This window comes from Neophocaena asiaeorientalis, unplaced genomic scaffold (assembly GCF_003031525.2).
Source record: "Neophocaena asiaeorientalis asiaeorientalis breed wild unplaced genomic scaffold, Neophocaena_asiaeorientalis_V1.1 scaffold119, whole genome shotgun sequence".
NCBI classification, from domain to species: Eukaryota; Metazoa; Chordata; class Mammalia; order Artiodactyla; family Phocoenidae; genus Neophocaena; species Neophocaena asiaeorientalis.
In genome coordinates this window covers 2,223,382-2,240,086 of record NW_020175821.1, presented here as the reverse complement: position 1 = coordinate 2,240,086, position 16,705 = coordinate 2,223,382, and the positions used below count along the sequence as shown (strand labels likewise).

At 42.4% G+C, this 16,705-nt stretch overlaps 1 protein-coding gene across 3 annotated transcripts in view; it reads left to right on the top strand.

Annotated features, from left to right (window-relative positions):
- Window positions 1–2,766: 2,766 nt before the first annotated feature.
- The window catches only part of MAPKBP1 (mitogen-activated protein kinase binding protein 1), a 50,247-nt gene continuing 36,308 nt past the window's right edge, over window positions 2,767–16,705 (top strand). The window contains exons 1-2 of one of the 3 annotated variants that reach the window (XM_024732445.1): window positions 2,767–3,123; window positions 3,672–3,894. In XM_024732445.1, the coding sequence (XP_024588213.1) occupies window positions 3,778–3,894 (117 nt within the window). In that variant the 5' untranslated portion in view covers window positions 2,767–3,123; window positions 3,672–3,777. Of the gene's footprint in view, window positions 3,124–3,196; window positions 3,484–3,671; window positions 3,895–16,705 lie in introns of those variants that run through there. The other 2 variants (XM_024732443.1, XM_024732444.1) reach the window with 2 other exon arrangements.

Genomic DNA, 16,705 nt, shown 5'->3' with positions numbered 1-16,705 from the left:
ATTTTTTCCCCCAGAATTATGGTGAAATACTTAACAGGCCTTTCTGTAACAAGTTGAAAAATGTTTGAACGTGGAAATAAGGCAGACAATCCATATATTATTTGGAGCAGGGTTTAGTAGTATAGTTTTTTTCCCCCTAATTATACTAGTTGAGATATTGAAATGGAATGATATCAGGTGAATTGAGAGGTAAATGCACTTTGAAGATGGGTCTGAAAAATGATGACCTTTATTCCTCACTCCCAGGAGATTAAAAAAAAAAATGCACAGAGGCACAGAGTAGGAACATTTTCAGATACTTTTATAACCAAGAATCAGAATAGATTTCTTGCACAGAATTGGTGATTTTTAAGAAAATGTAAGGGCATCAGTACTTCATGTTATTGTATTATCTCTAATGAAATTTTACATGAACATGAATTGCTGGATGCAGAGAAAATAGACTTACTGCCATTTGGAGGAAAAAAAACAGCCAAAAATGTGTTTTTGAAATTAAGTTAGAGGGAAATAATTTGATATATACAACTTTTGAACTGAGGCATAATTGTAGTATATTAAATATGACTGAACTGCTCTACAAAGATATGTTAAGTGTAGAGTGATAGTGATGGAGGTATGTATGGAGGGTGAGAAGGCTAAACCATGGGAGGAGTTGGAAATTTTGAGACAAATCTAAACTCTACTAAATTCTATTATTGTAAACTCTGCTGTTAGATTTTGTTAAATAGGAAAGCAGTATTGGAAGCATTGTTTTGAGATCCATCCTGTTTCCAACTGCAAACACTGGTCTCAGCTGTCCCACAGTGCCTTGCATGTAAAGGTGCTCAATAAATATTTGAATTGATGAGCAAATGTTTACTCTAGCCTGTTAGTTTTCTAGGATCTTATAATTGCACTTATTTGTTAAGTCTAGGGTGAATTTAAAAATCTTATCTAATGAGCATCATGAAAACAGACAATGGTATACACCTTTCCTAGACATCTAGAATTTTAGAATCTGACAACCATGTATACATATTGAGGACATAGACAAGCAGAATAAAAAGTGAAATAGCACACGAACAGTGAAATATGTATGTAAGGGTCAGCTGCATTTTGGAGGGTGGGGTAGCAATTATTTAATTTGGATAAAAGGGAATAATCCTGTTCACATTTGACCTGGGATGATTATTTTCTCATTTTACAGCGTATTCCCATATTGGCACTTAAAAGGCTACATGCTATGTATCCTAGATGGTGAAGGTTGGACTAAACTGTGAAGAATTAAAAATACGTGATTTTGATCCTATACTGGAAGTATCCAGCTTCTAGACTTAAGAAATCTCTCAGTTACACTGTTCTCAGTTGTTTATCACCTAGATCATCTTTGACAATGAAAACAGGAGCTTGTATTGTCTCTGCAATTTCAGCTTCAGATGGGAGTAATTTGGGGAACATTTTCTCTAAGAGGATAAACCAAGGTAGCTTTGTACAGGAAATGACCAATGACAATCTGTAAACCCATTTCCTGGCCATGAGTGGTTATGTAAGTGAGAAAGCTACTAGTGGACACAAAAATTATCTGGAGAGAATTAGGGACAACTCTAGTGGGTGGAGATGGCAGTTGCTAGGGAATGCAGCACACAAGTAAGGACACCAGGTGGCACCCTTTATTAACAGTGTTATATTGGTTCCTTCTCCCCCCCCTACCACCCCACACCCAATGGAGGTAAAATCACAGACTAGCAAGGAGTTGAAGGAACCAACCCCCTATTTCTTACTGTAGCTGTTACCAGTTGGTCTTCCCAGGAGGTGACTTCGCTGATCTTTGTGTCGACTTGTTAGCTTTACAGTTCTCATTTTTAATACCTGCTACAATACACACAAGAATATACCTGTTTTGCCACTTGGCTGTACAAGACCCACTCACAGCAATGGGTTTAGGAGTCCTTCCCTGTTGCTAACAGGTCATCTCCCCCAGGGGTTCCAAGGATCTGTCTGGGTCAGATAAGAGATGTATCAGTGTACTATTTCTCTGGAGCCCAAGTGTTTTGGCATAGGTTAAACTTGTTGTAAGGTAATTTCTCTAAATAGCAATGAGGCAGAAAGGCTCCTAGAAAATAATCTTAGACTGAAACACGTATGAAATAATATGTAAAGGTATTTCTGTGCACGCTCTGCCATCCCCACACCCCGCCCATGAGCTAGAAAAACTATACCACGGAATCTAGTGACAGCAAGCTTGGCATTGATCTCGCCAAAGTAACTGTACTACGGAAAAGGTTTCATGAGTAAGTTTTGACAGGAACATGGAAAATATCTGGAGCAACGAAGTCCTGGTTAACTCTGGACGAGAACACAATGGAACATTGGAGGCTAAGGAATCCATGAAACAGATCCATAGGCACATTGACCTGACACCCCGCCTCCCTTCCTGCCTAAGCTCCCTCCCCTTTCTTCCATCACGGCCAATCAGGTTGCCTAGTTCAATATACTTCTCGGCGATCGAAAGAGTTACTCAGGAGAGGTATTTCCACGTAGGACAACGCGCCGGACAGGCGGCGAGCAGAATCTATTATATCCGTTTTAAATCCCAGCGCTTGGGAACAGACTTTATGGCTGTACCCAAGTCTTGTAATTCTGAGCTAGGAGTTAGTTTCAGCTCTGGTCCCTCGGGTCTATCAAATGCCAACCGTAGCACCCTGGGGGCGTGGTTACCGTTTTGTTGGGGCTCTGGAAAGTGCACTTATCTGGGGGACCGGGCCTGATAATACCATAAAAGGCTTGGTTTTCTCAGTTCTGAAGCCGTGTTCTGCCGACCTTCCTCTAGCAACCATACTCGCGACTGCATTGTGCGGAATCCGTGGTTCGCAAGTCCCTTGCCCTCTACTTCCTCGACCCCTTCATTGGCTCCGCCCCTATGAGCAGTACTCGTCCACTCTGGGAACGCCCCCCTGTGTAGAGACCGCTCCCCCTAGCCTCTGCTCCTCCTACCCAGCTCGTAGCTGAGCCCAGGCGGTAGTTCGCGTTTTGAGCCGCTCGTGCCACCATAGCTGTTGCTGCCGCTGCCGCCGCGGAGCTGAAATCGCTGAGCGCGATGCCTGAGGGAGCTGCGAGCCGGGCGGCCCGCGCGGCCCGGGGCTGGTGAGGCTGGCCCCGAGTGGGGGCGCTGGCGAGTAGCAGGGGCTTCTGAGGGAGCGGAAAGTGAAAGGTTTAGGGCTCCTGCGGCTGGCCGAGAGCGAGCTCGGGAGGGTCGTGGGTGGGGGAGGGAGGCTCCCGTGGCAGAACGGGTTGCAGGGCCACAGCGAGCCCCGCCACGCTGAGTGTCCCCGCGGCCGCCAGCGCAGGTGCTGAAGGATCCCGTGGGACTCCTCGGTGGCCTCGGCGGCCTCCTTCTTTGGACACTGCAGATGCCATGAGAACAGTTGGGAATTAACGGGAATCAGACCGGCCACTAGCCCTTCTAGGGCCCATCCCATCCTTTCAGTTGAACGCCTCTGGCAGGTGTGGCCCTGGCGTTTCTTCGGAGCTCAGGCTTTTTAGTCCCCCTTTACAAGAGTCTGTCCTTCAGGCGTTGTAAGAAACCGCACTGGGCTTGAAGGTGGGGATGAGGCGAAGGGAGAGGGCAGTACCTAGAGATAAGAGCTGCAGACACGGCTAGGCGGAAGGTAAGGTGTCTTCTGCCATCTCAGGTCAGTGAGAGGGCATACTGGAAGGCCCTGTGGAGTGGGAAAGCAGTGCCGCTGTTGAGACAAGTCCTAAGATTGCGCCAGGAAGTGCCCCGGGGGGCTCCTCATCATGATGGCTGTGGAAGGGTCAACCATTACCAGCCGGATCAAGAACCTTCTGCGATCCCCATCCATCAAATTACGCAGGAGTAAGGCAGGAAACCGGCGAGAGGACCTCAGCTCCAAGGTGAGTCCTAGTATTGGGAGCCACCCCTTTCCTCCCCTATCCTCCTCTGCGCCATGTACATCTTTTACCTTACTCTTTCTTGGGAAGGAGGAGAACTAGAAGCTCACTTTGGCTCTAAAGGACCAAGTGTGCCCATCTCTGACCCTCAAGAAAGCAATGAGCAAGCAGGGATGAGCATGCTGAGATTCATCTATGAAAAGGGAAGAACATGAGGAAGGCAACCCGGGTTCAGTTGTGGCCTCACTACAAACTAAGTCTGTGCTTGGGGAAGCCAGTTGATATGCTGTGACTCAGTTTTCCTTCTTGGAAGAGGGTAGTGGGACCACATATCCTGTGAAGGGCTAAGCTGCCACTAATGTAGCCGCAAGTGTTAGTGTCACAGCTGGGGTTATGTAAGACAGTGGTAGCAGAAAGAAATATGCTAAAACACCTAGTCGGAGGAATCGGCTAGGTAAATGCTCTTCCCTGGTGTCAAAACAAATTTACTTATCTATTCAAGAGACCTGAATTAATTTAACTGGAGTTTCTTGGCTTTTTAGGAATGGTAACATGCAAGGGGCCAAATATCTGCCAGGCAAGCAATTCTGGTTTGCCCTTGAACATTGCTTATCTCATTCACTCATCCTGCTGCAGAAGTTCCTCAGAGACCAAGTCCCTTTCCATCCCCTCCCATGTCTGGGTGTAGATGTTTATGCTTTCTTGAACTTTGTAGAGCCCCACAAGTTTGGGAATACAAAAGCAGACTAATTTATTTAATTCCTGAGGGAACCTGGGGCCTTGTTGCCACAGGATCAGATTAGGCTTTTGTGTCTTATAAGCAGCCTGTAAACACAGTAGCCTTGTGTAGTGCAGGATTGCTACAGGGAGAGACATTTGAGACAGCAGCATTTTGTTGCCTTGCCTGTATCTCTTCAGAGATGAGTAAACCCAATGAGGAATGATTTAGAATGCTAATGTACAGCATGGCAGAGTTCTGGGAGGACTTAACTCAGATCCCTGTCCCTTAGCAAAACCTTACTTGGATTTGGTCAGAAGGTGAACACCTTTGCTGTATATTTCATTCAACAGGAATCAAAATTGGGCGCAAGGTTCCATGGCTGTGGAGATAGTGACTTTTCTGAGTGCTCTTATTAATCATTGTTCATAGTCTCCAGAGGCAGGAGAATGAGCCTGAAACATAGACACTGTCTTAGATTTGGCTCCATTCACTCATTTGTTGTGTTGGATCATTCTTAGTACTGTAAGCTCTCATATTCTTGGCTGGTAACTTGGCAATGACCAGCACCATTAGAGCCATCTTCGTGTCTCTTTGGTCTCTTTTTCTGAACAAGAATGGTATAGGTAATAGAAATGTATGATGGGAGTTTAGTCTTCAGTATTAATACTTATTGTAACCGGATGGTACGGTTACCATTCTTTAAAATTTACCATGTCGTTCATCATTAATGCATTCTACAAACGTTTATTGTGTGCCCGTTATGTGTAGAATCAGCAATGAATAAAACGTCACATCCTTGCTATCAAAGAGCTTGTGGCTGTCAGACATGTAAACAAATAATTACAACATGGTGTGGTAAATGCTGTCCTAGAAGTATGTATAAAGGTGTTAATGGCAGCACAGGGGAGGGAAACTAAATCAGCTTAGGGGGATTAGAAAAAAACTTCACAGAGGAAGGGATGCTGGAACTGTGAGTCCTGAGGCAAGAGAAGAGGAGAAGCTCTCAAGGAAAACAGTGAAAAAAGGAATCCTTGGCATCACCATGAAACATCCCTGCTTCAAATAGGAATTCAGTGCTTCAGACTGCTTTAAATGGCTTTGTTTGTCCTAGAGCTGTGAATGAAGGAAATACTTAGCTAAAGTTGAATGACTCTTGAACAGTCTGACAGAGCAAGGGTGCTGGTGCATATCTTTAGCACCCAAAGTAGTAACTGCCTTTGTGTGCCTCGGACCTTGCAGATGCCTGACTCCCCACACTCCTTACTGAAGACTCTACCTGAGATGATTCTAAAAGCCTGCCTTGTGGTAACCAACATTAAGACCTGGTGTACAAGGCTTTGTGAGTTGCTCTAATATGTGGTAGCTGTGGTAACAGTCAGAGAGTTTGTGCTTCATAGATAAATAACTCTGAAACAAAATTTGAAGACCAAAAGACATATGCCTTTTGTGTGGGGTGGGGACAAAGAAGGAAGCGACAGAGGGCCTTTCTGCAGCTCTTAACCTCATATGGCCTGCTGCTTTGAATCATAACTGTTCCTGCTGTCTAAAGTAGGCTTTTCACCAAATTCTCCACTTATTTTTAGATCCAACTCTATATTTACTGGAGCCACAGGGCCTTCTCTGACTAGCCCTACTACCTTGGAACCAATCTCTAATTGTTCTTTTATGTATGTCTTCATTTCCTAAGGTCAGAGCCATGTTCTTTATTTCCTTTACATCACACTGTGTAGTACAGTGTAAGGAATGTGCTAAATACTAAATGAATGAATGAATGAGAAAAATTTAAAGATGTCAAATATAGTGGGGATAAACTTGAAATTCCATAAGAATAGCAAAAATGATCAGGAGGAGTTTGTGACCTCTTTAGAAGAGAAATCAAAATTAGGAAGAATAAAATGTGAAAAAAAGAAATAGAGATGTAGCCTATGTAGGTGTGAAGAGCATTAGAGAGAAAGGAAAGTAGTGCTCATTAAAGGCTTTTTAATTCAGGAGAGACCTAGTTAAAAATATGGTTAAAATATGGTTAAAAGCCAAAGTGAGAGTCAGTAGAGATGGGGATTTAAGTTATTAGAGAGAGTAGATGAGAGCTGAGGTTTGTATTAAACTTTCTCTAAGGGAGGGAAGGAAGTCTCTGCAGTGTAATAGAATTGGAAAAGAGTAATTTGAGGTTTTATGCCAGATCTGCTGAGTCTTGATGAAGTGTAACTCAAAGTTATCAGTTGTAAACACTCTTCAACTTCAAATCCTATGCAATTGTCAGTGCTTTCTCTCATCTCAGTTGAACTGTGTTTTCTTTAAGAAGCAAATGTGTGTGCTCTTGATAGCTAACCCTCCCCCTCTTTTCTTAAGTTTCTGAAAGATTTTTATGTGGAAGGAGCTGGGTTGTTTTTCATTTTAACAAAGGACAGAAATGGACTGAAGCCAAGCAGGCAAGATTTAAATTAGGGATACAAAAGGATTGCCTGTGCTGGAGGGTTGTTAGGTTTTGAAAAAATGAGTGAGGGAGGTTTTGAAATCTTCTTCCTTATTAATAGCCATTAATACAATCCGAGTTATATATTATCCCTTTGGAAACAATGGACAAGGTGACTGCAACTTTCTTCTAGTTCTCAGTTTTTATGAATATAAGTCTAATTCATACCCTCCCCCCCCACCATTTCTTCCCCCAGTGTTTCTCCGGCCTGATTGTATGGTAGTGCTTTGAGCCTTTTAGTATGTGGCTGTAAGAAGAATTTGTGTAGGTGAGTTTCATAGAGAAGAAAAAAGTGGCAGTAATCTAATTTCAGCTTTGGATTAGTGTTTGAGCCCAGGTATTAGTATTGAGACTCTTTATTATGCCTATTTGGCAGTGAGGAGTCATATTCGTTTTTTTAAAATATAAATTTATTTATTTACTTATTTATTTTTGGCTGTGTTGGGTCTTCGTTGCTGCACACGGGCTTTCTCTAGCTGTGGCGAGCCGGGGCTACTCTTCGGTGCATGGGCTTCTCATCGCGGTGGCTTCTCGTGTTGTGGAGCACGGGCTCTAGGCGTGCAGGCTTCAGTAGTTGTGGCTCGCGGGCTCTAGAGCGCAGGCTCAGTAGTCGTGGCGCGTGGGCTTATTTGGTCTGCCGCATGTGGGATCTTCTCGGACCAGGGCTCGAACCTGTGTCCCCTGCATTGGCAGGCGGACTCTTAACCAGTGCGCCACCAGGGAAATCCTTTTTTCAAAGCATTTATGGATCACTGGCTGGCTCTAGCTTGATGGCGCTCAACTTGGGGGAGAGGTCAGGAGGGCAGTAAGACATCAGAATACCTGTGCAACTATTAAAAAAATACGCATTCCTGGGCCCCATCCTATCTATATGGAATCAGAACCTCTGGGGGTAGAGTTTGTTAGTTGTGTATATATTAAGTTCCACCAGAAGCCCACTGCTGGTTTCAGCCCACCCTGAAATCTGTTGGCTTCATACCCAAGTCCTCACTGAGGCTTCTTGAGAATATATAAAGCTAGCCCAGTAAGTATACTCTTCTCCTTGAGTAGTTTGTTTAATCTCCATTGTATCTTCTGGACTGATTGCTCTGTTAAACTGCTGTATCAGGAATAGATCTGAGAGAAGTGCCCTGTTGTAGGGTAAGATGTAAGGAGCTGGTCATTGCCTTACTTAGATCAGCAGGAATTTCCCTTGGGGGCAGAAATAGGAAAACTTTATGATAATATCCCTGAGTCCTAGCCAGTTTTTTTGTCACCATTCCACTACCCACTGCCCTTGGGACTCATAGCAACCAAGAGTTTTTAGTGTATAATACATACTCTCTGGGCTCCCCACCTAGAATAGATGACCAAGAGTAGAGGCCTCTGTGGCCAGCAGCCCTGCCCCTCACCTGTCTTTGTGAGTGAACTTGGGCAAGTTCTTGTTGAGTTTTCTGTCTATGATATAGTCTTCAGTTAAGGCTTGTGAAGTGTCTTGAGCTCCTCAGAACAGGTGGTGTACAGGGAAAAGTGTGAGGTGTTCTGGTCTTGTTCCTTTGATCTCCATTTCCTTTTCCTTCCGGTGCCTGCAGCTGCCCTCAGCCTTCAAAGTAAGTCTCACTGGAGAGAGAGGATTCTTCTCTCTGCAGCCCAACACCTCTTGCTTTGCTGTCTAAAATAGCCCAGCCTCTTCAGGCTTTAAGTTGTCTTGCAAAGCCTGCCCTCATCCATTTGGCCTCACTTATTTCGGAGTCTAACAGTACTGCTGCTTTCCAAGTTTCTTTTCCCTCTCTCAGCTTGTAATTTAGGGCAAGTTTCCCCTGTTGGATCTGTTTGAGTCACTGTCTTCTTTCTTGCTAGTATTTTGACTGTCTTTGGGGCCATTGGTATTTCTCTGACTTCACTTCTCTCTTCTGTTTGTTATCTGTATGTTTTCATTTCTTGACTAATGAAAAAACATTCATAGAAACGAGGCTTCAGCCTGACCTCTATAACCTCTCTGTCAACCCCCTGAGTCTCAAGTTGGACTTGTGGCTGTTATCACTGCCTCTTTGTTTGGAAAACAGTCTAGGGCTTGAAATTTGGGACTATGTTTGTTCAAACTAAGCTTCTCTGGGAACATGGTCTGTCCCACTGTTGTTCTCAGAGTATCTGTTGGTTTTTACTTCATGTCCAGACTGCCCTGTTGGTAGGAAAAAAAGCTACAGTGTTTTCAGTAGGATTTGTTATATTATGAATCACATTCCCACTGCTACAAGCTAAGCCTCTCCTCTGGGCTCTGTTGTTTAATGCAGGACAGGGCCAGGTTTCTGTCAGCTTTCTTTCACATCAATTCTCAGTAGAGGTGTGGAGTGAGAGCTGCCCATCTGTTTGGAAGTTTACTGAATCAAATCCACATTGTGGATTTTACTTTAACTTCTGTTACCTCTTTTTAAAAAATGGGGGGTAGGAAGAGGGCAAGAAATAAAGTGAGTGTGGCAGACAGATTGGGCAGTGTAGATCTTTAGGGTTGGTATTTTTGGTTGTTCAGATTTTCCAAATCTTGGTTTCCTTCCTCCTAACTGTTGTATCAGCAAGTTCACAGTGCTTCTTAATTGGCCACAGCATTTTCCTCTGGTTTTGAAGGATGCTTACAGAAGAATGAGTTCATATTATGGATATCTCCTCTTAGACTTCTAGGGAGTGAATTCCACCCTCTCTCATTTTGTCACAGAGAATGTTTGTAATGCTCTATGTGTTGTTTCCCTAGTCTATAAAACAGTCTCTTTTTAGGTTAGATTTTTAAATTTATACACTTTATCTCCCCCCCTAAACCTGGAATGGAGCTAAAGATACTTTCCCTTCCCTGCCCCTTCATTCATAGTTGAGATTTAAATGTAGTGGGAGATCTTAGAACAACACTTTGTGAGACCACGTGGCTGTTTTATTTTGTTTTTTTCCCTACTTTGTCACATTCTCTTTTGGAGGAATCCTGAGAAGGAATTCCTCAGGTTCTTCTGGGTTTGAACATTGCTTCTCACTTGTGCTGAGCTCACTAAGTTTCTGACTTCCCGTCATACCTCTCCTCTGTGTTTGCTCTCTTTGTTCCTTTAGTGGTGCTTCTGGTCATTTCCCCGTGAGTTCAGCTGATCCATTAAAGGTGCTTGCACTTAAAAACGAAACTTTAAAAAATTGTGAAATATAACAGGCATTGAAAAGTTTATGAAATATAATAATATAACCTTGTATTGTGAATAATTATAAAATGATTGCTCACATAACCACCACCCAAGTCAAGAAATAGAACACTGCCAAGTTTCTGAAGGATGTGATGCTAATGGTGTCATTAAGGTGAGATGAGATTTTTGTCTTATGTAATTAAGATGATTTTATTGTTAAAAATTAAAACACTCAAGGACTTGATCTTGACTATTTGTCCTTTTCAAGTTTCTTCTTCTCTATCCATTATAGATTTGTGCTATTCAACATTTCCAGGTAGTATGCTTATTGGAACCACCCCTTTCCAGCCTTTGTTGTCAGTGCTTCCTGTCTTTATCTTACAATAATAATACTAGAAATAATAATATTTGTAGTGGTAATAATGGCTAACATTTATTGAGTTTTTTGCTGTGTACTGTGCTTAAGCATGTACGTATATTATCTCATTTAAGTTTCACACCACCCTACTATAAGTACTATTACTATCCCCATTTCATAAATAAGGAAACTGATGCTCAGAGAGGTGGTTATATAGCCAGTAGATGACTGAGCTGGGATTCAAATCTTGGCTATCTTAACTCCAAAGCCTGCTCTTAATCTTTATCCTGTACTCCTCCCAGGGAGTCTTCATGTGCAAAACATGACACTGAGCACAGAAGTATGCCCAGTATTGCTATAGCCAAGAGTCACATCTGCGATCAGCTTGGAAAAGGGCAGTACCTTAAAAAATATACTTTTCCCCCAGTATTCCCCATAAAAGTTAATTTAGTGAACTTCTTAGAACGTTATTTTAGAACCATCATTCAGTAACCCTTGTCCCTTGTATCCTTGCTCCTCTTCCCACTCCCAACTCCAGATTTCATGAACTGTATCCCAACTTCTCATTCTATGGTACCGTTAGGAACTGTACAGCTCGTGGTTCTGTGGGTACGTGAATGTCAAGTTGACAGGGCACCGCTGTGTGGTTCCAGATGACCATAAGCCACAAGCAGTTGCTGCTTCCCTCTTGGAGTTGGAGTGAGGTGCGGGAGTGAAGTGGAGACCAACAGATGCCTCGGTTGTTTGTGTGTGTGGGTATCATGAGGCTTTAAACTGTTTTGCTCTTAGTTGGCGGTTGATTGTGTAGCTCACACTCCTGACTGCTTGTTAGTGCCACCTACCCCAAATCTCTCCTTCTTCATCCCCATTCTCCACCTCTTTGTTACCTCTGTGGCTGTCCCTACGCACAACTGACCTTATCTTGGAAGCTGTGGAGAGTCGCTGAGTTGAAATGCCTGTTTTCTGTGAAAGAAGCTGGATCTAAAATACCCTGTGCCAGGGCTGACCTGGATGATGACAGTTGGGGCTCAGGGAACATGAAAATGAGGTCATTTGCCCACCTGACTCTGTTTGGCTGGGTGGGCTCCGGGGTTGCTAAGTTCCTTGAGCAAGTGCCTTGCCTCACCTGATCTCAAACTTGTATTATTTTGATTTATTTCCTGAAATAGGCAACAGTGATAACATTATGGTTGCAAAAGCATGGGATCTTAATGCATGCTTTCCTGCAGCTGCCCCAGTTAGTCCTGAGGAGAGGAAGCCCCAAGCTAGTTTGTGATCATGGGGGAGGAGCTCGGAGCATGCTCAGAACTCTTGACTCTTGCCATCACTCAGCTACTGCCTACAGAAAAGCAAGCAGCTGCTTGTCAGGACTAAACATGCAATGGGCAGGCTGCAGGCTTGCCTCTGGTACCCTGACACTATTGGTCAGCTTCTATTTGGGAAAGCACAGTATCTTTGTACACCATGATGGTTTTCGTATGACCTAATAACCTGCTGCTGACTTTTCTGAACATGCCCTTTCTCCTTATGCTGTCCTTCCTTCCCCAGGCTGCTTTGGTCTCCCTTTGGAGGCTTCCACAGCAGCTGTGGTAGAGACTTTCCCTCATAGTTGGCTGGTGAACAGGGCTTCTCTGAGTTGAGGTGTAGACAGATTAGTGGGTGGGGGCAAGAGGCCAGTGGTCCTGTTAAAATGCAGATTGAGATTCAGACCCACCCCGAGACTCCGCATTACTACCAGGCTCCCAAGTGACGCCCATGCTGCTCTTCCTTGGGCCATACTTTAAGTAGCCATGCTGATTGTGTGTGTGTGTGTGTGTGTGTGTGTGTGTGTGTGTGTGTGTAGTGGGGGCTGGTGGGACAGCTTCCTCACTTCTGAGGGAACTGGATTCTCTCTCATTTGTAAAATTGGAATACTGATGGCTTTCTCCCAGGGCTGTTGTGAGGATTCAATGAGATTTAATGAATGTGAAAGCACATTGTAAGATCTAAATAAGTTTACAGCTATTAAGGGGTTTCTAATATTACCAGGGTCCACAGATTTCTAGAATATCCAGGAATTTTCTTGTAATTTGCTGGCAAGATTTTATTCCTTCAAGTTTCCATTTGTGAGAAGTCCTTTTTTTGCAGGTTCAACCTCTTCTGTTCCAACACTGAATCATCCTCCCTGTGCAGCTTTTTATTGTGACCTATCTTCAGCCCCTTTTTCTTGCCAATATTAACTTGTATCAGCTATACTTTAACTACTGACCAAAAGAAAGATTTAGCAAATATTCTTTTTGATACTAACTACTGTGTAATTTATTTCAGGGCTATGGATATGATTTTGGGGAATTAAAAAAGGCAAGCTAGTGAACCAGGAGTGGGGGGAGTCCTAATTTACTGTGTCTGATTGGAAATCACTGGAGTAGTAAGCATGCTTTTTTGTTTTGTTTTGTTTTGTTTGTGGTACGCGGGCCTCTCACTGTTGTGGCCTCTCCTGTTGGGGAGCACAGGCTCAGCGACCATGGCTCATGGGCCCAGCTGCTCCGTGGCACATGGGATCTTCCCGGACCGGGGCACGAACTCGTGTCCCCTGCATCGGCAGGCGGACTCTCAATCACTGCGCCACCAGGGAAGCCCAGTAAGCATGCTTCTTAACAGCAGTAGCTTCTGTAGAAATAAATATAACTTTTTTCTTCTTTTGGGGCTAATTCATTTATACTGGGAAATAATTTGGGAAGTGAATTAGTCTTAGAGCTTCCTTTCAGACTAAGAATTTAAAGGCAGAGTGAAACGCATTAATTTTATGACCCATTGTTTTATGTTTCTAATGTTTGGATGAGAGTGAAATATTCTATTTAAATAATTTTTCCTTAAAGAAAATATATGAAGATGTGGGGAAACAAGTGCACTCATACCCTTCTGCTGTTAGTGAAAGCAGACATTGATCTAACCTTTTTAGAGGACAACTTGGTAATATCCATTAGAAGAAAAATTTACATATTCATATCTTTTGATTTAACAGTTATAATTCTGGGATTTTATTCTATGCAAACACTTACACCACACACAAGTGTATATAACTGAATTTTTCTGTTGTTGGGGAGCATTATTCACAGTAGTGAAATCTTTGAAGTAATCCAAGTAACCATCAATGGGAGATTGGTGTACATCCATAAATGAAATACCTTGTACTGGTTGAAAAGAATGAGTTCAATTTATATACACTGATATGAGAGGGTATACAAGATCTATTAAGTGACAAAAAGCAAACTGTATAACAGTTTTTATGTTAATGATTATTTATATTTTGTTAAAACATGTATGTTAGTATATGCATAGAAAAAATTGTGAGGCTGTAAATACCAAACTGTTGTTAAAATTGGTTACCTCAGGGAGGGATAGTAGATTATGGTGGACATTCACTATCTACATTTCTATATTTCTGTAATGTTGGAATTTTTTACGATGAGTGTGTGTTATTTTTGTAAGTAGAAAAAAAATAGTAAAGATAAAAGTCTCTCCAATTTAAACATGTGTATTTCATATTTAAATCTAAAATGTTTAAATTTAAAAATCTGTATACTCATTTTATTAAAGAAGTTGTGTACAAATGTTGGAAAATATATCTGGTATAATAAACTTTGTTTTTTTAGTAATAATAGGACATAAAAATATTTTCTCACAAATTCATCATTAACTTCTTGAATTTGAAATAATTCATTTCTTTTTTTAAAAAAATATTTATTTATTTAGGCTGTGCCAGGTCTTAGTTGCGGCACGTGAGATCTTCGTTGCTGCATGCGGGTTCTTTAGTTGCGACATGAGGAATCTTTAGTTGTGGCATGCATGTGGGATTCTAGTTCCCCGACCAGGGATTGAACCTGGGCCCCCTGCATTGGGAGCGTGGAGTCTTAGCCACTGGACCACCAGGGAATTCCCAAGATAATTCATTTCTGATACTCAAAAATATTTCCTTGGTTAGCTTTGTAAATAAAATGTCTTTTTATACTTTCTGAAGTACATGTGCTTTCTGAAAAGAGTTTTTTACACCATATAGAGAAACATAAAGAAGAAAACAGGTCATTCATAATTCTAACATCCAGAATAACTACTTATAGCTCCATTCATTTCTGATTAAAAAGGACAGGTAAAACTCTTTTTAAATAATAGGATTGTTACTTTTATTAAACAAAAATTATCTCAATCTTTTTGGACTTACTCGTTAATTATAATTTAAGTCAGATTTATGAAGAGCCATGCCATGCATGTATTTACTAAAGTCAGGGGTAAAACTGTTTGGTTTGTAATCATGCAAGGCACATGGATTATTCCATTCAGACCTTTACCAATCTTTCTGGAAAGGCATCAGAATCCTGCTTCCTGCTCCAGCTTCTAGGTTTGGCTATGATAGATGGAGAATTCTCTAGGAGGTTAAAGAATTTACTAAGTAAGATGCACCAAAGAATATTCACAAATATTTTTAAAGTATTAAAAATGGATTCAACAAATATACTATATTAAACATTGTGCGCTGTGCTATAAGCATAGAGTTGTATGAGATACAGCCTCTGCCTTACAGGAGATTATAGAGTAGCAGGAGAGATAAGACAGATCCTTAAAGAACTTCTGTACAAGGTACTAAGTAACACATGCCGTGTGAATGATGAAAATTAAGTGCTGCTGTAAGAATTCCAAGGAGGGAGGAGTCACTTCTGGCCAGGTTGATCACAGAAAGAATCATAGGGGATGTGATATTTGAGCTGGTTCTTGAAGGAAGGGGTAGGGTTTCAGTATGGGATGGTGGGAGGGAAGGGCATTCCAGGCAGAAGAATATAAACAAAAGCCCCAGAGCTCCTTTCCAGAATAATGAATAATCCAGATTGACAAAAGCACATCGTTCATATGGTGAGTAGAAGGAAATAGAATTAGAAGAACGATAGGGCCCATTGACAGATGGATGCTAGGCTAAGACATTTATAATTTATTTAGTTGGCATTAAGGAGCCATTGAAAGTTTTTGAGCAGGTGAGGGACATGATCATAGCTGTACTATGGAAAGATTATTCTAATGGGTTGGGGAGGGGAGGGCAGGGTCTACAGTAAGGAGCTTGATTAGAAAGCCATTGCTGTATCCAGGAATATGGTGCCAAAGGCCTCAACCAGGGTATTGGCGTTAGGAATGAAAAGGAAATGAGAATTTTATAGAGAATAACACATTGAAGAGAGCTTCCTTCTTCTAGGAGAGTCTCATGGAACAAGTTGGCATGATTGCAGGAACACTGAGAGTCTGCTCCACTCCCCTTGTCCCAGAACACACATTCACTTTGCACACTTAGTCCAGATAAGGAACAGTTAGTATTCTCCCTGGTTACAAAGTTTGGAAACCAAGAGATTAAGAAAACTCAGGCATGTAGAGGTGGTGAATGAGGAAGAATTAGACCTTTCTTGATGATCAGATTTTTAGGTCATAAAGCTTTGTTTGTGGTTCTGGTCTTGGTATAGCAAGGACTGACCTTAGAGAGGAAAAAAATTTTTTTTCCTCTATTCTGGTTGCTTAAATTGAGATGTCTCCTATCCTTGCCTTTCTGATAACTGGAAGAGAAAGGGAGGGTAGGAGTACCTGCTTTATACCAGGCACTGTGTTATTCAAGCTGCTGTTTGGACTTGGGTGCCCGCTGTTGGCTGTATTGTAATTGAGTCCTTTGGCTAGAGGCCTCTCATTGGCTCCCTTCTGGTTTGAGGTCTGATGCCATCCTTACCTCTTCCTCCATCTGCACATGAAATCATAATCCCCTGCTTCTAACACTGTAGTTTTAGTTGCCTTGGAAATGGGTGTCAGCTGTCTGTGTTGACTGTAGGTTCTAATGCCAGCTGGATGTGAGCATGCTCTGACCAGGTGGGGTACTCTGACATTGGAAGACCCTCTGTTACTCTTTCTCTGCAACCATCTCTGTGAGGAGAGGTCAGAACGCATTTTTAGACCCATTTAAGCTACTGATAAGACCTGCTACTTTTTAAAAAACATTAACGCTAGGAGGAGAGAACCCTGTTGCCCCTCTACTTCGTCCTGTGCCCTTTGCCTTCTACCTTGCTTCTCAGACCTGTCCCTGATGCCTCCATGATGGCTTGGTGACTTCCCTGTGT